General features: G+C 45.6%; 2 protein-coding genes across 2 annotated transcripts; one reads left to right on the top strand and one right to left on the bottom strand.

Annotated features, from left to right (window-relative positions):
* Nucleotides 1-259: 259 nt before the first annotated feature.
* On the top strand, nucleotides 260-5633 carry ETFBKMT (electron transfer flavoprotein subunit beta lysine methyltransferase). The gene is made up of 3 exons (XM_075855915.1): nucleotides 260-516; nucleotides 3319-3449; nucleotides 4684-5633. The coding sequence occupies exons 1-3, from the start codon at nucleotides 260-262 to the stop codon at nucleotides 5034-5036; spliced, it is 741 nt and encodes a 246-aa protein (XP_075712030.1). The 3' UTR covers nucleotides 5037-5633.
* Nucleotides 5387-17757, bottom strand: AMN1 (antagonist of mitotic exit network 1 homolog). Its single transcript, XM_075855914.1, has 7 exons — nucleotides 17655-17757; nucleotides 15718-15850; nucleotides 13861-14008; nucleotides 11435-11652; nucleotides 11291-11347; nucleotides 10089-10200; nucleotides 5387-7533 (listed from the first exon to the last, which is right to left on the bottom strand). The coding sequence occupies exons 1-7, from the start codon at nucleotides 17687-17689 to the stop codon at nucleotides 7463-7465; spliced, it is 774 nt and encodes a 257-aa protein (XP_075712029.1). The 5' UTR covers nucleotides 17690-17757; the 3' UTR covers nucleotides 5387-7462.
* Between the last annotated feature and the right edge of the window lie 3546 nt (nucleotides 17758-21303).

Below are 21303 nucleotides of genomic sequence, written 5' to 3' on the forward strand. Positions count from 1 at the left end.
TACACAGTGACTCCACCAGCAGAATAGTGAGTGCAGCTCTGGAGTATAATACAGGATGTAACTCAGGATCAGTACAGGATAAGTAATATATGTACACAGTGACTCCACCAGCAGAATAGTGAGTGCAGCTCTGGAGTATAATACAGGATGTAACTCAGGATCAGTACAGGATAAGTAATATATGTACACAGTGACTATATGACCCACATGACCTCTCTGTATCACGTGACTCGTACGTCACTACCCCTTTACGGTAACCATGCTGCTGCTGCGCAGATCTTTGCCTCGACCCTACACAGTGAAATGCTTATACCGCGCCGCCCAGCACACCAGCGCCACCTACCTGCAGAGCTTCATACTGCACAACACGGAGGTGGTAACGGAGCACCTGACACCGCAGATTAAATTGCTCCTGCTTACCCCACGTTGTAAATACTGGCACCTCCGACCCGAGCACTGGCCCTATGGAGATCCCTACTGGGCTATATACTGGCCGGGAGGACAGGCGCTGGCCAGGTAAGAACGCAGAAAAACATATGGCTGAATGTTTAGTGATGGGAGCGCGCCCTCCTGTGGCCGTATTGTAGAATGACACAATAGCTATTTGCAATTGATTCATCGGACACATTTTAAAACGCATTATTTTGATAGTTAATTATTGTTGCAATTAGTATTTCCACATTATTACTCATGCTCTGTACTGTACTGGAGGGTAAAGGCTGGCTAGATAAAAGCGCAGTAGGAGCCCTACTACTATATAGTGATGCCCTCTTGTGGCCGCATGGCGAATGACATACTGTAGTCTTTGTGCTGTAATATATATATATATATATATATATAGTGAACAATCATATGAAGGATTTTGTCATGAGGGAGGGGTTCACTTACATACACAAAAACAGCCCCCCATAAAAGTGGCGGGTGTGAAGGAAGTGAATGGCGGTGCCGGCGGCTTATCTCCAGTGGGAACAAAGGTTCGGGATGTTAAAATTCAGCATGCCCGATCCTTTTTTTTCCAGGACATCTGTCGAACAAACGTCGGGCGAACATTTAAGGGCTCATTCACACGAACATGAATCTCGTCTGTGTGACGGCCGTTAAAACAACGCCCGTCAAACGGACCCATGCATATCAATGGGGCCGTTCACACGACCGTTGTTTCAGCGGACCATGTGAACTCTCCATTAAAAAATAGGACATGTCCTAATTTATGTCACGCATCCCTCCATAGACTGTAGTCTGTGGGGGATCTGTGACATCGCGGCCCGCACGGGCCCACCTCGGACTTGGAATCGGCAGTTTTTGATGTCCGAGGTGGGCTACGTTCGTGTGAATGTAGCGGCTCTGTTCACATCTGCGTTGGTGAATTCCTTTGTTCGGCTCAGTCATAGGAGAAGAACAACGAAATTGACGGAGTGCCAGGTCCGTCAAACATGGTCTGACAGGCCCCATTGACTTTGATTGAGTTCAGTTGTGTCCGTCGTTGTGACATTAACAATAGCGCTGCGTTCTTCCAGCAAATATGAAGGAGACTCCGAACGCAGATGTGAACGAAGCCTAATACACATTAGTTGGTTGACCGGTCGTGCCTAAATCAGCGGGTTTGGCCGAGGATTGTCTAATGTGTATGTCCGCCTTTATAGTCAGGAAGAGGTGTAGTTAAGACGAAACAGGACTTCTTGTAGCCCCTTGCTTAAAGGGATCCTCCGCTTTGGACAATCCCTACTTCTTAGAAGGGTCCCTTGACAATAAGTAGATGACGATGTGTCCTCCTGCTGGGACCCCCAGCGATCAGCTGTGATCTGTAGGGAAACCTGGCAGGAAGTGTTCAATTTCCCTGCAGCGCCACCACAGGGGAAATTAAGCATTACACAGTGTCCATTTATAAAAATGTTTGTCGTTTGTGTAATGCAGGACCGGAAAGAGCCTCCAAAGTGAGAGATGAGGATCCTGAACAGAGGACCCCCCTCTATTAACTAAGAATTCCCCCAATTGAGTGTGAAAATGGGTTTTCTAAAATGGACAACCCCTTTAAGTGATATATAAATTTGGACGAACTGTTTCAGAACATGCCTATAGCCCCCATATGGTGCCAGTCACAGTGCCACTATATCAGCACCAAGCTCAGCGGCCCCATGTGGCAGCATTTGCAGTGCCCCTAAATCAGGACCAGGCATTGCAGAGGACTCCAGCGTACGGAAGCAATCTGCACTGACGGCTCTGCTGAGATAAATCCGGCGCACCAGTCACGGAGTCAAATTGCTGCAAACTGTTTGGGCCTCTTATCAAAACGATCTAAGGCCCTGTTCACACAGTGTATTTGGTGCGGAATACGCATTTAAACACGCTTGATTAAGCTTCCCATTGACATCAAAGGAAAAACGCGTGGTTAGTACATAGAACACAATTTTTTACGCGAGCCTGTTTAAATGAGAAAAAAAGGGTCATGTCTAGGCATATTTGACACGTTTAGGCCTTGTTCACATCTGCGTTGGAGGATCAGTTAGGGTGCTGCGCTATTGTCTCTGGTAAAATCACGGACACCCCGATGGAGAACCGACGGAACCCATTAAAGTCAATGGGTTCCGCCGGCCATGTCCGTTGCGCAACTGAACCGTTGTTTGTTATTCCCTTGCTCTGCTCCTCTGGGCAGAACAACGGAACGCTCCGATGCAGTTGTGAACATCGCCTAACACGTCGTCTTTTTTTTTTTTCAGCGCCGTGTGAACATCCCCTAACAGTAAAATTGTCTTTGCTGTCCATAGCAACCAATCAGATCTCAGCTTTCACTTCATAAACTGCTCTGGAAAAATGAAAGCTGAGCTCTGATTGGTTGCTATGGACAACAAAGACAGTTCTACTATTAGACAGTTTTAATAAATGAGGCCCAACTGACTAATTTATTAGCAAAATGGAGGTTCATGAAGACTGGCTCTCAGCAAAACTGTCTTTGTTGCCTATAGCAGCCAATCACAACGAAGCCTTCATTTCTCAAAGTGCTTTTGAAAAACGAAAGCTGCACTGTGATTGGTTGATGTGGGCAACAAGGACCGTTTTGCTTTAAGACTATAAAAATGTGATGAAAACGACAGGATAATGCGCTCAGGTCGCAGTCCTGCAGATTTTGGAATTTATCGTACCTCCCAACATTCCCATTCGTACCGACGCCCACTTTCTATGGAAATTTACATAAACTCCACCCACTTTGTGGGACAATCCCACAAAAACCGTGAGGGTTTAGAGGTATGAACATATTAGGTTGTATTATAAATTATTTTCAGTAAAGGTTTTTTTACTTTTGTTACCGTGTGTTTGTAGGTATCTCTTGGATAATCCGGACGTCGCAAGACGCAGGCGCGTTCTAGATCTCGGAAGTGGTTGTGGGGCCGTATCCATTGCTGCTGAGATGGGAGGAGCCTCTTACGTTCTAGCCAATGATATTGACCCAGGTGAGTGGTATTTAGTGGCGCGCTGGCATAAAATCTGTGTGGGGGATTTCCATTCATTCTCTGCCCCGATGCAGCGGCGGCCTCGCAAGGCGGGATGTGCGACCTCTTTCTGGAGATAGGAGCGGATTCCAGAGCTGGGACCCCCATCTGTCTGACTAGCCTGTGGAAATGCCATAAATGTCTGAAGTAGGAATACCCCTTTAACACACAATCGGTCCATACGATTCTCACATAAGAGTTCTTAACCCCTTCAGGACACGGCCAATTTTGGCCTTGAGGCCAGAACAATTTTTGTATATTTCCCTCTTTGCTCTCGACGCTCATCAAATTTTTATTTTTTTGTACGACGTAGTTGTATGAGATTTTGTCTTTTGCGGGACGAGTTGTACTTTATGTAGGCGCCATTTTTTCGTACAAATACATTATCGTTTAATTTATATACATTTTTATTTTTGGCGAAAAGGCAGGAAAAAAAAAAAAGCAGTTCCGCAGCAGTTTATTTATTTTTTTACACCGATCATGATAAATAATGGTATACATTTGTTGTACAGGTTGTTACGGTCGTGGCGATACCAAATATGTCTATATTATTTCATGTTTTGGGACTTATATTTTAAAAAGTTTATTCATTTTAACAAATTTGTGTATTTTTTTTTAATTTTTTTTTTATTTAACATTACTTTTTTTTAAAATTAATTTAACTTTTTTTTAATCCCATAGTGGGATTTTTCATTTTAATTTTTTAACTGTTGTATTGGCATATATCTTCTTTGATGACGATACGGCTCTTTGTCATGTGACCGATCCCGCTGTACTCTATGTACTCACTATATTACTACTGCTTGTGTATAGCGTACAGCGGGCCCGGTCACATGACCGTATCGTCATCAGCGCGAAGGTGACTGGAATGTATATTAGCGAGTGTACTCGCATACTGCAGGGACTACACGGATAATTTTTGGTCCCCCACATAACCCCTTTAAGTCTTTGTTCACGGAACAGAGCCTAAATATTTCAGCCATAAGATTCAGGACCCAAATAATCCAGCGCATATATAATATCGCCATACAATACATAAACAGTCCTGATATAAAATTTCCCAAATAGTGCCGTAAAGTGTCCATATAATCGTTCTAGAAAGTCCATAAACACCACCATACAGGGCTCAAATAATAATACGCGTTTTGTTTTTGGTAATTTTTCCCATTTTTATGTAAATCTCTCATCTCTCCAGTTGCAGGTGCAGCATTTGGTCTGAATTGCCAACTAAATGGAATGAATCATTTGCCCTTTTACCCAGAGAATATAGTGGGGGAAGACGCGGGATTCTGGGATCTGATAGTACTGGGTGACATGTTTTATGACGAGCGGCTGGCCGATTCTCTCCACCGGTGGCTCAGACGTTGTATGGACCGGCATGGGACCACAGTACTTATCGGAGACCCAGGGAGAGGGCATTTTCTGGGGCACCCCATACAGAAACAGCTGCGGAAAGTGGCCGAATATTCATTACCGGAATCGAGTAAGCAAGAAAACTACGGGCTGACCGCCAGTGTGGTGTGGAGATACGAACCGGGATTTTCATGACTGGCACGCAGATGATAGTCTTGAAATTATTTAAAGGAAACCATCACTGATGTATAAGAGGTGCCCTATGGAAGCGATACTAGTGGACGGAACTATATCCCTCCCAAAGGTGTTTAGTCGGGCCAGAAAAAGTGAGCTCCGCCTTCCTGACTTCTTAGACTCAGACTCTTTCGGCTTTGGTAAATGAGAGGTGGATTCTGATTGGTTGTTATGGGAAACTACTTCACTTTGCCTTTACATTACTTTTGATAAATCTCCCCATGTATTTCTTATTCATAAAGTATACCCCAAGATTTCTACATAATACTGGGATGAAGGGTAATCCTATATGTAATGGATGTAAAACTGAGCACGCTGAGTGAACCTTTTATTGGCAGAACATACAACGATACAAAACCAGCAGAGTTACAAGAAAATACCAAAAAGTGCAATTTTTCTAATATAATTTTTCTAAAGCCTGTGCAACGAATTGCAATAAAGAGCAAATATACCCCTCCCCTTTCCTCAAACTCCTCCCATTATTACACATGCACTAGAACAGGAGGGAGGTGGACATATAAGACTGTCAGGGTAAGATTGTCCTTATTTTACCAACTTCGCAAATTCTGCTAATCCTTTGAACGAAAGAATTTCCATCATTTGCGAATAGAAATTTAGATCAGCCTGCAGCCACCACTAGGGGGAGCTCACTGCATACAGATTATACATTGAGCTCAATAGTAAAGCAGTATGCAGTTAGCTCCCCCTAGTGGTAGCTGCATATAGCCAGAATGTTGTAATTTATCACTTTGGCTATACAGGGGTTTTGGAGCTCCGTATCAGGAAAAAAAAGAGCTCGGCCCTCTGGAAAGAAAAGAAATGAATCAGCACAAAATGTGGGATCTAAAATTGACCTAGTGTTAAAAGGGGGAAATTGACTTTAAAGTGTAGCTAAATGTTTAACAAACTTCTGACGTGTCATAGTGACATGTCAGAAGTTTGGTTTGGTGGGGGTCCGAGCATTGAGACCCCGACCGATCGCTAAAACAATGCAGCTAAATCTTGTGTGATCGCTCAGCCGCTTCGGGTTTGTTCGGCTTTCTCCGGAAATAAATGTATCGGAGTACGGGCTCATAGTCTTTCCATGGAGCCTGTACTCTGATACATTCATTTTCGGAAAAACAGACATGAGCGTTTTATTTGCTTTGTTTTAGCGATCAGGTCCAACGTGCGCTATACTTTTATTTTACCATTATGGCTGATATACGTCAGTGTGTGCTATACACTGGCAAACGTCGAAGGTATACGTCAGGGAATACTCCCAATATATACCTCCGAAGTATAGCCCTAGCGTGATGTGAACAGAGCCTTATCAAATAGTGCAACGCTCGCTTCCAGTGCCTAAAATTTGGAGTCCCGCGAGTAAAGTTACCCAAATGCTAAAAGCAAACTGTATACCTGGGCTGCAGCCTGTAACGAGGATCGGATTGTGGATTATTTTTCTTTACTTATCTGATAACCTGGAACTGTTTCTAAGTCTTCACCTACTGGATTAAAGGAACCAATAGCGGACACAGAAGAGAGGGGGCAAAGATCAAAATGGGCTTCCCGTTATGGTGCTTGGTTTTGCCACCCAAGACCGATGAGCCTAAGGGTATGTTCACACGCACTAATTACGGACGTAAATCGGGCGTTTTTGCCCCGAATTACGTCCGAATATAGCGCCTCAATAGCGCTGACAAACATCTGCCCATTGAAAGCAATGGGCAGACGTTTGTCTGTTCACACGAGGCGTAATTTACGCGCCGCTGTCAAATGACGGCGCGTAAATAGACGCCCGCGTCAAAGAATTGACCTGTCACTTCTTTGGCCGTAATTGGAGCCGTTATTCATTGACTCCAATGAATAGCAGCGCCAATTACGTCCGTAATGGACGCGGCGTTCAAGCGCCTGCACATGCCGTTACGGCTGAAATTACGGGGATGTTTTCAGGCTGAAACATCCCCGTAATTTCAGCCGTTACGGACGCCCTCGTGTGAACATACCCTTATTTTTGTTTCCCCCTCAACATCCTCACCAATTTTCCAACCCGCAATGCAATGGAGAGGAAAGTCCTGCACTGGGTCTTGCCATCCAATAGTAAATAGACGGGACCAACCAGGGCTGAACCCCCTCTTCCCCAGGGCCCCGTATGGTCCGGTATATACACCTATAAAGGGAACATGGATATAAGAAGTGACCACTCAGACTGTCCACACACATCACCACCATTATCATTAATGTGCATGAATCTCTATGGAGGGGGAGCGGATGCCCGAAACTAATGAAAATCCACCATCAACCTTATATATCTATGAGCGGCGTCACATATACAGTATACAGGACAGACGTGGAACACAATACAACTGGAGAGTGCTTGTGTGTGCGGCCCCCGGAGCTGACGCTCGTTATACAGTCCATGTGACCTGCTTCAGCTTTTTCGATCCCAATAGCTGTTCTAGGGCGACTGCCGAGCGATCTGGAAACGATAAAGCAGAGAGAATTAAGAAAGTTTTGCACGACGCCGACGCGTTTCATGTTTTCTGCCACGTTCGGCCCATAAAAATTGCTTATATTTTGTTTCTGTGTTTCTCAGCTTTCCCTAAACTAAATCTGCCAGTTCTACCGTCAAATCCTCATAACTATGGAGTGATACATAGACGGCTTCCATATTGTTGAAGAAATAGTCATGCTTGCCATTCAGTAGTCTGGGAAAGCTGAGTGACGCTCCCTGTGGGAGTTGTAATTGCAGCCGTGTTGGCGGTCATCCAGTTATCCCAGCTGAATAGAACTATATGACTGATCTGATGGGGGTGGGGGGCGCTCCTCACCAACCTATCGAGAGAATGGGGAATGTATGGCCGGCCGCGGCTGCCTGTGGCAAAAACAGTTAAGGGAAGCTGCGGCCGACCATACACCCCCCCCCTGCGGTGACCCCCGTCCTCTGACAAATAGGGCTTCCTGAGGTGGGGCGCCACCTATCAGACATTGATGGAGTATTCGGTGAATATGCCATAAATGTGTATGGTGGGAATACCCCTTTAAGGATTAATTTCCCTCTTATTTCAGCACTCAGGGGGTTAAACTCTAATCTCAACAGAAGGGACGATCTCCTCTCCTTTGTCCTTGATCCCGCAATCCGGCAGCTGCGGACATCACAGTCTGTACTTTCTAATCTCTCATTTTCCCCCATTGTCTGCCCTTCATATTTGCAGGCGAGATAATCATTGAATTTTTCTATATTATAGGATTAACCCTGTAGCTGCCTGTACGGAAACAGCTACAGGTTTCAACCAATGGCCTACGTCAGATTTTGAGCTCAGCTCAACTCAGGTGACTGCAATACCAGTCACAGCCTATGGACAAGAGTGGCGCTGTTTCTGGAAGGAACCAGTTATGTTTTTTTGTAATTGAATACAACCCCTTTTAAACTCTTTTCTCCTGACCGGTATGTTCTAGTAATTACTTGTATTCCCCTTAACAATGTTGGAGCAACTTTTCTAAGAACTGTGTTGTGCTGTTCCTCTGTTATCCCTACTGGAAATGTAGTATATGAGTGATTCATCCTCACTACAGGGTTTATAATGATCGTCCTCCACAGGGTTTGATAGATAATCACTGGAATAGGTCTGCGGGGTTTCTTAAAACATAACTTTTACTGTAGAAAAATTACTTAAAAACAATATAAATGGACAAAACATACAAATATTGGTTTTGCATCAATCGCAGTGTTCCCTTAAGGTCCTGTTACCCCGGCCGATAAGCAGCCGGTACAGTGAGCGCCGATCAAGGGAGACATGGTTGATCGGCGCTCGTTTGCTCCGGTCATGCGGAGCTATGTATGGGGACGAGCGGCCGTTACTCCGATCGCTCGTCCTCGTACATTATCATCATGTCGGCAGCGCGTCTCCCCTCTATACAGGGAGATGAACTGCCGACAACGATAATATTTCACTTTTTAAAACGATACGACCAGCAGATGATCGAGGGGATTCATCTGCTGATCGTTCCCTTGTGTAAAACCCCCTTTGTTTTCATGCCATTGTGGTTATGACTTAGATGTCTGGTCGGTGATACGATCGTTCTCTTATTCCCCCTCACAATGATTGATCTCATGAGCGGCGCGCGACATTAATACAGCAGAAGACCGCAGTGCATGTTCCAATATTCCTCTCCATGTAGTACATGTGTTTAAATGTTCATTTGGTTCCCAACATGAGGTACATATATGAATGGAGCTTTTTTTTTTTTTTCGGGGTGCTGCTTACCCTCCTACCCGTTTGGATTTTAATTTTTTTTCTGATTTTGGATTTAGAGATTTCAATGGGATCACTCCTCTGCGGTTTGTTATATCTCTCCCAACACGTTTCCTCGTGTCTACAGATTCCTCAGGGGAGGTGAAGCCCCTTCCCTTTTTTCCCATGTGGAGGGGGATCCTGTATTCTGTGGCTTCTTCATTGTTTAACTTGCAGTGGGAAGGGAGAAGTGAAAACTTTCTGTAGCCACAAGGAAACTATGGTCGGGAGTCACGGAAACAGCGCAGCTCAGCAAGCTAAGCTGTTTTCACCTTCATAGTCGGAAATCAGCCCACACAGAGGTAGAACGGGGTTTAGGTGGCCTCGTTCTAGAGATAGAGGTGGGACCCGCATCTATATGACATCCTGTGGATACATCATAAATGTCCCTCGTGGGAAAACCCCCTTTAAAAATATGTACTACATGGAGGGGACTAAAGGAATATTGGAACATTCACTGCGGTCTTCTGCTGTATTAATGTCGTGTGCCGCTCATGAGGGGGAATAAGAGAACGATAGTATCACCAACTAGACATCCAAGTCATAACCATAATGGCATGAAAATAAGGGGACTCTGCAATTGACTGGCATCTAAAAGATTATATGGCCGGTATGGGTGATAACTCTGCTGATGTCGCGGGCACAGCTCCTGAACCCGTGCCGTTATGGCGTTGTGCGGAGAGGGGTTAACACTCAGTCGGTTCACCTTCACAATAGGACGTTTGTAATATCGGCTGACCTGTGATTTGGGGGCATCCGTGGAAGAGCAGAATGTGGATATTGGGGCAGCAAGTAAGAATGGCCTCCACCGCGTCATCCGTCACGTGCATGCAGCGGTCGATGTGAATTTCCTGCAGGAAATAACGGAAGGCTGTGACTTTATACCTCAATACAGGACGTAATGGGGTCCCGTAAAGCAGATTTAGAGGCTATGACTAGTACTGCACGGTTTATTTAGGATGAGGTGTGCGCATGTACATTTCTGCGGTCTTGGGGTAGGAAAAGAAGCCGAGCCGTACTGAACGTCTAAGCCTGCAAAATCTGCTTGGGGGGGGGGGGCCCAAATAATGGCACATTATCAACCTGACACGGGTACGTGGCTCGATACAAGAGGGAGCTCCGATACAGGTTCACGGTTTGTTACAGTGTATCAGTAAGACATGATCGGGGGCTGACTTTTAGCCACTGGATAGAAACCAGAATGGTTCCATTCACGGTCAGCAAGCAGAGATCTTGAAATGGTGTCAACATGAAATACAAAATATAATAGAAATTTGCAGAACTTTTCATTATACAACGACTAACCTTCATCAGAAATAATAAAAAATAAAAAAACAGTTTCTCCACCCTGCAGGTTCCATATATAGGACAGAGGTGCTGTGTATAGTGTACTGAATTTCTGTGAATTGTTCTCTCTAAGGAGAAGCCCAATGACACCAGTATTCTGATGGCGGCGCCTGCAGGGACATGCCTTGGTTGGACACTATTTGAATGCTTCTGACCTGTACGACTCTTGATAATAAAATTTTAATAGGGAATCCCTCATAATGTAATTCCCTATATTATAGCTAAATGAGTCTGAGATAGGAAAAAAAGGTCTGGTTTCTTTTTCTTCCAGAAACAGCGCCAGACTTGTCCATTGGTTGTGTCTGGTATTGAAGCTCAGCGCCATTCAGTTGAATGTGTCTAAGCTGTAATACCAGACACAGCCTATGATCAGGAGTGGCGCTTTTCCTGGGCAGACCTATTTTTCCACTTTCAGACAACCCATTTAAAGCTTTACTTTTTCACATACCCCGTCCATTGTGCAGATTCAAGACCGGAGATTCTGCAACTATTATATCACATATAGGGAAGCAAATAAAAAAAAAAGGCTTTATAATGCACCTACGGACATAAAGGTCGTGGAATTAAGACGCCACTGGTAACGTGTGACTATACCTTCAAGTTCTGTGAACATTTGCCAGACACAAGAGCAATGACACCGTCATCAGTCACCTGCGGGGAACAATAGTGACATGATAATAGTCGCTTCTTTTACGTCTATAGCCAGTGACAAAACAAATAGGTCTACGTAGCTCTTACCATTGTAGCAGACAAGTCCACGCTGTGCAGCAGAGGACAGTTCTGGCCCAGAGCCCGCAGGGACACATCACCGACTCCTAAGCAGCCGCTCAAATTAACAATCTGCAGTAGAGGACAATTCAGCGAGAGAGCGAGGACTCCGGCGTCAGTCAGATTGCGACATTTTTTAAGAGTGACCTCATGGAGGTATGGACAGGACTGGGCGACCGCTGTGATTCCTGGAAGGAAAGGAGAAGTAAACAACAACATAAAGCCACCACTAGGGGGAGCTCACTGCATATGAACTTATACAGCTTCTATTGAACTCATTGGGAACTGTATAAATCTGTATGTAGTAAGCTCCCCCTAGTGGCAGCTGCAGGAAAACAGTTGAACCCAGTTCCAAATGGCCATTATCTTTTGGCATCACTGTAGAAAAGGCTTATGAGCGATCCTATGAGCTGTTACTAACATCTCCTATACTAAGAGCCGTCTCCTGAATACAGCTGGGATCAGAGGTAACTCCAATAACAGATGTTTAACCCTTTGATCGCCGCGATCTGTGACCGCGGCATGATCAAAGGAGACTCCCCTCTTTGATCGCGTCACCGGAAATCTGGTGACGCGATCGGAGACTGGAGGGAACCCTCTAAAGTCAGCCCGGGGGACCTAGGAAGGACCCCAGGGCTGTCTGTTCAGTTTGCCTGCTGTTAGAGCACATGTGATGTCATAGTGACACAGTATAACGTATTAGTATACAGGAGTATGCGAATACATTATGTATAAAATAAAGTTGTAAATAAAGTTATAAAGTTATACAAGTTTCCACAAAAAAAAAAAATTTTTTTATTTAGTATAAAATATATTTTATTGCCCCTACATTACATAAAACCAAAAAACCTACACATATTAGTGTCTACATGTCCGTAATAATGGGTAGGATTCATTTAACGGGTTATTTAGCATAAATCAGGACCGGTATTCAAAAAAAAAAAAAAAGCCAAAGACGTCAAAATTTAGCTAGTCATTAAGCGGTTAAAAAAAAAGCAAAGAGGAATGTTAAAAAAAGTTAAAAGAAATGAAGGCCAGACTGGAAACTTCCAACAAGGGGAGGTTGTTTGTTTGTATTGTCTCAAGGACTGGGATTTTTTTTTACAGAAAACTCCCCCTGTGAATCTGTCTGTGGGAACATGCCGGGGACTATGACAACACTGCCTTCCCAAACGGCCTCCCACAAATGCAGCGGGCCTCCATATCGGTCCTGCTTGGCCATGAGCGGACACGGTCCCTGGTCACATACATGTTCAGCTCAGCTACATATTTCTCAAAAGAGGTGGAGGGGTAGAATGGTTGTCAGTGAACCTGGACATCTGAGGTCGGGGTGTTTTTCACGTCCGAGTTGCACCCGTGCGTGACCCGTTTTCACGGATCCTTCATAGACTTGAGTCTATTGAGGGATCCGTGAAAACGGAAGAAAATAAGAAATGTCCTATATTTCAACGGACCCTTCACACTGTCCGTTAAAACAACGGCCGTGTGAACGGCCCCATTGAAATACATGCGTCCGTGTGACGTATACTACGGTCGTGTGAATAAGCCCTATGTCTGATAGAACTAAAAAAAATAAAAATAAAATATTTTTTTAAGGAACACTCCAGGATTAACATATACACTGTGTAATGCAGTGCCGGGGGTGGAGCATGACACAATTGTTCAAAGAGCACCAAAAAAAATCCCTGTGTCAGGCTCCGCCTTCTAAGACCTTTGTAGCTTTCTTACTACCAGCACCTTGGCCAGTTCCAAGCAGAAATGGGACATCAGCCAGGTGGCGGAATAGGACGACGATCTAATGAGTATGGGGGGCCCCCGGCTCCCCTGACGGCAGAAGTCAGGGGATAGAAGGGTTGGGCAGGTTTAACATCTCCAAGGGAGATAAGAGTCTGCCAAAAGGTGTCTGGCAGCTGCTTATCCCCATCTCCCCATTGACAAACATTCAATACCCCATGTTTATGGGGGGGGCAGGGAAAATAACGGTCAGCCGAATGAGGGCACAGTTATTAAATGTGTTTGGCCAGTTTAGGAGTCTTTGGTAAGGAATGGGAGACAATAGGTGCGTGTCCCTGACCCCATTCAATCATTAACTGGATGAAGTTCTCTCATGTTTGTAAAGTAAAAGAACATAAAATTCCTTTAATCTGGCATCCAATAATCCGGAACGATTACAGGATGATCTCATGTCTCACTTCTTCTCCCAATCGGGAACGAGCGTTTGTAAGAACACTCGTTGGGGCCGACTATTGGCCGTCTAAATGGGCCTTAAAAGGTTCTCCGGGAATTTTACATTGATGACCCATCCTAAGGAGAGGCCGTCAATACGAAATATCTAGAGAAACTCTCTAAGACCTGGATAAAGGTTTTGATCACATGACGGGCGTTCGGACTTTTACCTTCAGAAGTGACCGAGGTTCTCTCCTCTCCTTTGCTCGAGTTGAGGTTTATTTTCTTCAGTTGCCGGCAGCAGGATATCAGCCTCAGAGCGTTGTCGGACACGTCACAGTCACGGAGGTCGAGTTTTTTCACAGATGGATGCAGGATCTGGGGAAGAGTCATCATCTCAGCACAACATGGCAGTAGATTTAGTGGAGATCACCACCTCTTTTGGTCCGAGGGCCACGTTCTCAGATTGTGCCGCTCCCACGGGCCGCAGTAAAACCTCTGGGGTGTTCCCATCTGAGACGTCTTTGGCAGATCAGGATAGGACTGTAAACGTTTGACATTTATTGTATATCGTGTGGATAAGTCATCAGTGTATCAGATAGGAATAGCGCTTTAAAGGAGAACTCTAGGTAAAAAGTACACTGTGCTATTCCTAGTGCAGGTCCTGAGGGGGCGGAGCATGACACGAGGATTCAGAGAGATATTACCGCTCATGGTCCGCACTAGGCCTAACACAGCAACGGTCTTGCCTGGATTGTAAATGACCTTTGAACGGACTTATATTTTGAGTTTTGCCTCGGAGCCTAGGTCCCCGGTTTTGTCACGCGATTCGCCCGCCTTATCTTCTTCGTGACTGTGACATCACGTACATTGGTTAAATGTCTTTCCCACAGTAATGGAACTGCCCCAATGTACACCACGTCATTACTGGCATACATGGGCAGTGCTATCTTTCTGAGCTACTGCACTTGCACCGTAGTAGCTCCAACGCATGCGCCGTAGTATTCCTGCATGGCTAAGAGGTGTAGTGGGGGGTAATCAGGGTACAGGGAGGTGTAGTGGGGGGTATTCAGGGTACAGGGAGGTGTAGTGGGGGGTATTCAGGGTACAGGGTGGTGTAGTGGGGGGTATTCAGGGTACAGGGTGGTGTAGTGGGGGGTATTCAGGGTACAGGGTGGTGTAGTGGGGGGTATTCGGGGTACAGGGTGGTGTAGTGGGGGGTATTCGGGGTACAGGGAGGTGTAGTGAGGGGGTATTCAGGGTACAGGGAGGTGTAGTGAGGGGGTATTCAGGGTACAGAGAGGTGTAGTGGGGGGTACTCAGGGTACAGGGAGGTGTAGTGGGGGGTATTCAGGGTACAGGGTGGTGTAGTGGGGGGTATTCAGGGTACAGGGTGGTGTAGTGGGGGGGTAATCAGGGTACAGGGAGGTGTAGTGGGGGGGTAATCAGGGTACAGGGAGGTGTAGTGGGGGGTATTCAGGGTACAGAGAGGTGTAGTGGGGGGTATTCAGGGTACAGAGAGGTGTAGTGGGGGGTATTCAGGGTACAGGGTGGTGTAGTGGGGGGTATCCAGGGTACAGGGTGGTGTAGTGGGGGGTATTCAGGGTACAGGGTGGTGTAGTGGGGGGTATTCAGGGTACAGGGAGGTGTAGTGGGGGGTATTCAGGGTACAAGGAGGTGTAGTGGGGGGGTATTCAGGGTACAGAGAGGTGTAGTGGGGGGTATTCAGGGTACAGGGTGGTGTAGTGGGGGGTATTCAGGGTACAGGGAGGTGTAGTGGGGGGTATTCAGGGTACAAGGAGGTGTAGTGGGGGGGTATTCAGGGTACAGGGTGGTGTAGACAGATGAGACTGACAGACATGTTTTTCTGAACCATGAGGACAAAACCGAGCACGTGAGGGTCCTGATGGATGGGACTGTACAGTAGATAAATGACGTAAGGAGCAGCAAGAATTTTTACTTTAGATGTGAATGGAGAAGAAAATGACAGTCAGAACAAGATCAGTAAAGGAAAGTATTTGATCAATGGTGGAGTTCCCCTTTAAATTGACAGGGATTCTGTTAGAAATGACATCTGATTTCCTTACCCGTCCGATGTTGGAGTCTGTGAGGAGCCCCTGGACACACAGAAGTCTTATCAGCCTGTCCTTAAGATGTGGAGGAAGAGGCTCCAGATCGGACTCGTGTATGGAGAGGTTTTTTGATAGACAAACAAGGCACCTGCCAACACAAAACACATGCAGAATAATGAATACAGCTCCGCAGCACACCTGCCAACACAAAACACATGCAGAATAATGAATACAGCTCCGCAGCACACCTGCCAACACAAAACACATGCAGAATAATGAATACAGCTCCGCAGCACACCTGCCAACACAAAGCACATGCAGAATAATGAATAAAGCTCCGCAGCACACCCGCCAAGACAAAACACATGCAGAATAATGAATACAGCTCCGCAGCACACCTGCCAACACAAAGCACATGCAGAATAATGAATAAAGCTCCGCAGCACACCCGCCAAGACAAAACACATGCAGAATAATGAATACAGCTCCGCAGCACACCTGCCAACACAAAACACATGCAGAATAATGAATACAGCTCCGCAGCACACCTGCCAACAGTGCCGAAGCCAAAAAGGGACGCCAAAATTTGTAATTTCTAGGTAGTTTTGGGGCACTCTCGGTGAGAACAGGACGGGGCGTAGATGTACTAAGATTTGGGTTTCAGTGGGGCTGAATTCTCCCTGTAAAAAGTTAATAACGCCTGAAATCTAAACTGTGTGAACCCGGCCTTACAATAGCTTCCTGGTAAACCTGGCGCCGGAGTTACTATTATTGGGCCACCGGTTTGCCCCTGGATTTAAAGGGGTTTTCTAGTCACTGTATAATGAAAAATTCTGCAACTTTCATCATTCTGGCAGTGAATTGTGGCAAAAAAGTATTAGGTCTGTATGCCTCGTGATGGCTCTATTCACTGACAGCAAGTTGGGCTCTTTCAAGATGACACATTTTGGCTCCATTGAAGTTGCAGGACAAAAAAAGAAAAAAGAAAAGTAATAGAACAGGGGAATATAATAGGGGCAGTTTGGCAGTCCACGGCCACCCGAACCGTGCATCATCTTACAGACAAGCGGATTGATTTTACGACCCGCGGCTGCCATTGGAGTCTCGCTGCGATTCACCTTAGCACTATTCAGAGGTAAGGGGGCTGAGGGTCACATGTTCCCGGCAGTCCGGCCTATAGCGCTTCTTATCCAGACAGGCTCCGGCCCTCCACCCCTATGTACTTGATGCCCTGCGGCCCGTGGAGACCGCAGTCCTGCGTTGAGTTTCCCAGAGATAACCCTTATGTTACTGTATTTATCTTTAGATGTAGCAGAGCCGAGTTTGTTAAATGTACATTCACATATAGAACTTGTACTGCGGTTATTATCGAGCAGCCCAGAACCGTGCTGCAAAAAACGTACCTGGTTTACTGCTAATTGGCACGTGCAAGTAAAGCGCGCAAAAAACACGCGCTTCACCTGTACTTGGAAATAGGAAAAACGATCAACCGCGTGCATTTTTTGAGGTTGAAGTGCAATACCAGACACAGCCCATGGACAAGGGTGGCGCTGTTCCCGTAGCGCAACATAGGCCAACTATTGTCGATGACCTGTTGTTCGTGAGCCGGCGATATTTAAAGGGGCACTCCACAAGATGAGCTCAGACTGACTAGCGGAGCGAATACATCCTGGGGTGGGGAGGGCAGAGATTCAAGATAACTGCCGCTACACAGCCAGGGACCCCAAATTCTGCTCCCAGGTACCATATATATTACAAACTGGTTGTTTCAATAAACTTTATTTATACCAAACAGGAGAACCAATGTCAGAGATCACTGCACGGGTTCTTGTAAACACACCCCTCCCCCACCAGCATCCCTCATTGTCATATGTCAGTACTAATATCCTCCTGGTGACATCACGTACAAGTCGTCGTCCCCCACCCTGTGTGACCCCCCAGGACCCTCTCACCTGTCTAGCAGAGGGTCTACCCGGCTGCAGCTCATAGTTACCACAAAACAGTCAGTTCCAGAGTCAGGGACCGTGTACAAAGACCTCACACAGCTACAAAGTGTAACACCGTCCTCGGCTACGCGCTCACTCTCATGCGTTACCTTTGAATGTTACCCCGTATATATTCAGTATCCTTCAGTAGCAGTTAACAGTCACCCTTATGCCCTATAATACAAAATGTGAACAATTTCCATAAAATAAGTGTCAGTTTGTAGACGATCCCTTAATTCAAATGGCTTCTGGGAATTGTAGTTTTACTATGCTCTGACGCAGATTTTGCTGCTAAATGCTCCCCCTAGCGTCCAATGTGGGAATAACTGGTTGAAGATTTCCCATTATTATTATTATTATTATTATAATTATTATATTATTATTATTATTTAGAAGTGACTTTGTGTGATTTTTTTTCATTATCAACTACCTCAATCTGTCACTGTAATTAACCCCTTAATGATTGCCAATACGCCTTTTCGCGGCGGTCGTTAAAGTATAGTTAAACGTTCGACAAACTTCTGACATGTCGTAGTGACATGTCAGAAGTTTGTATTGGTGGGGGTCCGAGCACTGAGACACCCACCGATCGCTAGAACGAAGCAGCCGAAGCACTCATGTGAGCACTTCAGCTAAAAAAGTTAAAAAAAAAAACCTTTCCCACTTTCCCCTGTAAAAGAAATGAACTCACTCACCATTTTGTCTGATTGTTCCATACTTTATTTTAACTTCAATATCAAACTTTTTTGCTGTGTTTAAAGAAAATTTTGCTGAAAACCCAAAAATGACTTGTAAACAGTGGGGCTCGACTGCGCCCTCCACACCCTTCTGTAATGAGAAGATAAGGCGATTACTATGTACAATGTATTTTGCAAACGATGGTCTCCTGACCCTACAACAAACTAAATCCCGGCACGCACAAATGTAGCATGCAATCTAATCTTTCTTTCTTTCTTTTTCAATGACGCGTTTCGGGCCGTACTCCGCCTTTTTCAACAAGTTAATTCATACCTCCCAACTTTCAAGTATCACAAAAAAGGACAACCAATGCAGAGTGTGTAGCCCCCATAGATGCACCGATACAGTATAATGCCCATACAGATGCCCCAATACAGTATATTGCCCATACAGATGCCCCAATACAGTATAGTGCCCAAACAAATTCCCCCACACAGCATAATGTCCCATAGCTGCCCCATACAGTATAATGCCCAATAGCTGCCCCCATTCAGCTTAATACCCCTATAGTTTATTTATACTCATTCTATATTCATGCAATACCATAAGACAATAAATATCATACAAGACAGTATTTTGGCTAACATACAGTAACATAACAGTTGGAGACAATCAATCCTTCACCTTTAGTACAATTCTAAGAACAAATGTTTTTCTTCCTCTTTTTACCCCCCCCCCAGTCTGTATATTCAATCCATCAAATTCTTGCGAAACGATAACTAACTCCTCCCCCCCCTCCTTAAAAACAACATCTGGAGAACCGTTGTCCAGATTAACTCTTAGAATTACTTTAACACCCCCATACAGTATAATGCCCCCTAAAGCTGCTCCTAGTGCCAGAGCCCTTGTAGATAGTACCACAGTGTACATGTTGATAGTGCCACACCACCCTTGAAGAAAGCGCTACCACCCTGTATATAGCGCTACCCCCCCCCCCTGTAGATAGCGCCATTGGGACTCCCTCCAGGAGCAAAATCCCCAGCCAGGGCAGACGAGGGAAGCCCTGATGTCACTGTCCATATATAGACAGTAATGTCAGTGGCTAATCCCTGAGCAGAATCCCCGTTGCCGACTCTGGCAAGTGACCACAGTGGTTTCCTCTAGGAGCGGAATCCCTGGCCAGATCATCGGCCGGGGAGTCTGGATATATGGACAGTGACCTCAAGGGCTTCCCCGAGCACAGCGCTTAAAGTAGCATATTTTTTTCTTTGTAAACGTAGTAAAATATTTAAAAAAACCAATATAAATTTGATATCACCGTGATCATATTGACCCTGAGAATAAAGTTAACATGCCGTTTTTACCACACGTTGAACGACGTAAAAACAAAACCCAAAACACAATGGAGGAATCACAGTTTTTTCCCATTCCACCCCACAAGTTTTTTCCAGTTATATAATACAATAAATGGCGCCATGAAAAACTACAACTCGTCCCACAAAAAAACGAGCCCTCATACGTCTATATATCGACGGGAAAATAAAAAAGTTCTGGCTTTGGGGAGGCCGGGAGGAAAGACAGTGCCGACAAAGTCCATACAAAAACCCTTCTATAAAAACCTAATGCTGACAGCGATCCCCTAATAGTAACATAATCAGAGCACCCCTGACATGAGGAAGGGACGGGCATAAGACAAAATGCGCATATAATTCTGGGCACCCCAGAAACTTGACCTTAAAATACCTTTTATCCTATGCGACTCTGCTGCCTGGCGATGTTCAATCGTGAATGCGCCAGTGGAGCAATTTGCACCCACCATGCCAGAAATAACGTTGGTCTCACTACATCTGTGACCTCCAGGCTTCACCAAAATATTGAGAGTAGTTTTGCATTACAGGAACTTCTCTGCTTCCCTGGCCATACAAAATAATCTTCTCAGGAGAAGGCCCCAAAGTATAATGCTCCCCATAGCTTCCCCCACACAGCATATTGCCTCCATAACTGCCCTCTACACAGCATAATGCCCCCTATAACTGCCCTCTACACAGCATAATGCCCCCACAGTAAAATTGCCCCCCATAGCTGCCCCCATAGTATAATGCCACCCAGAGCTGCCCCATACAGTATAATGCCCCATACAGTATAATGCCGCCCATACAGTATAATGCCCCATACAGTATAATGTCTCTCATACAGTATAATGCCCCATACAGTATAATGCCTTTCATACCGTATAATGCCCCATACAGTATAATGCCCCTACAGCTGCCCCATACAGTATAATGCCCCTACAGCTGCCCCATACAGTATAATGCCCCATACAGTATAATGCCTCCCGCACAGTATAATGCCCCCCATAGCTGCCCCATACAGTATAATGCTCCCGCACAGTATAATGCCCCCCATAGCTGCCCCATACAGTATAATGCCCCATACAGTATAATGCTCCCGCACAGTATAATGCCCCCCATAGCTGCCCCATACAGTATAATGCCAGCCATACAGTATAACACTCCTATAGCTTCCACCATATCAGCCCCCCTCCCATACCAAGTATAATGCCTCCATATGTGCCTAAAAGAAAAATTATAAAATAATTACTTACCTATCCCATTTCCCACGATGACTGTGCTATGAGTGACCTGGCGCAGACCGGTGCGATGACGTCTCGACATCGCGCCTGTCTGCGCCGAGCCGCTCATGGCTCACGGCACAGTGAATGCTGGAGCAAGGAGACGTCAGCTCCTTGTTCCAGCATTGAATTCAACTGTATCTGCGTCTTGAAGATTCAGATACATTTGGGACCAACGCGGTCAGCACTGTGTGGCAACGGGGGCAACTGCGACCATTCCAACCCCTATAACTACGCCACTGCTCCCGGTGTTTGAATACATACGGCCAGCATGTGACTGCTGCAGCCAATTAGAGGACTCAGTGG

Source organism: Rhinoderma darwinii, chromosome 3, assembly GCF_050947455.1.
Source record: "Rhinoderma darwinii isolate aRhiDar2 chromosome 3, aRhiDar2.hap1, whole genome shotgun sequence".
In the NCBI taxonomy this organism is placed as follows: domain Eukaryota; kingdom Metazoa; phylum Chordata; class Amphibia; order Anura; family Rhinodermatidae; genus Rhinoderma; species Rhinoderma darwinii.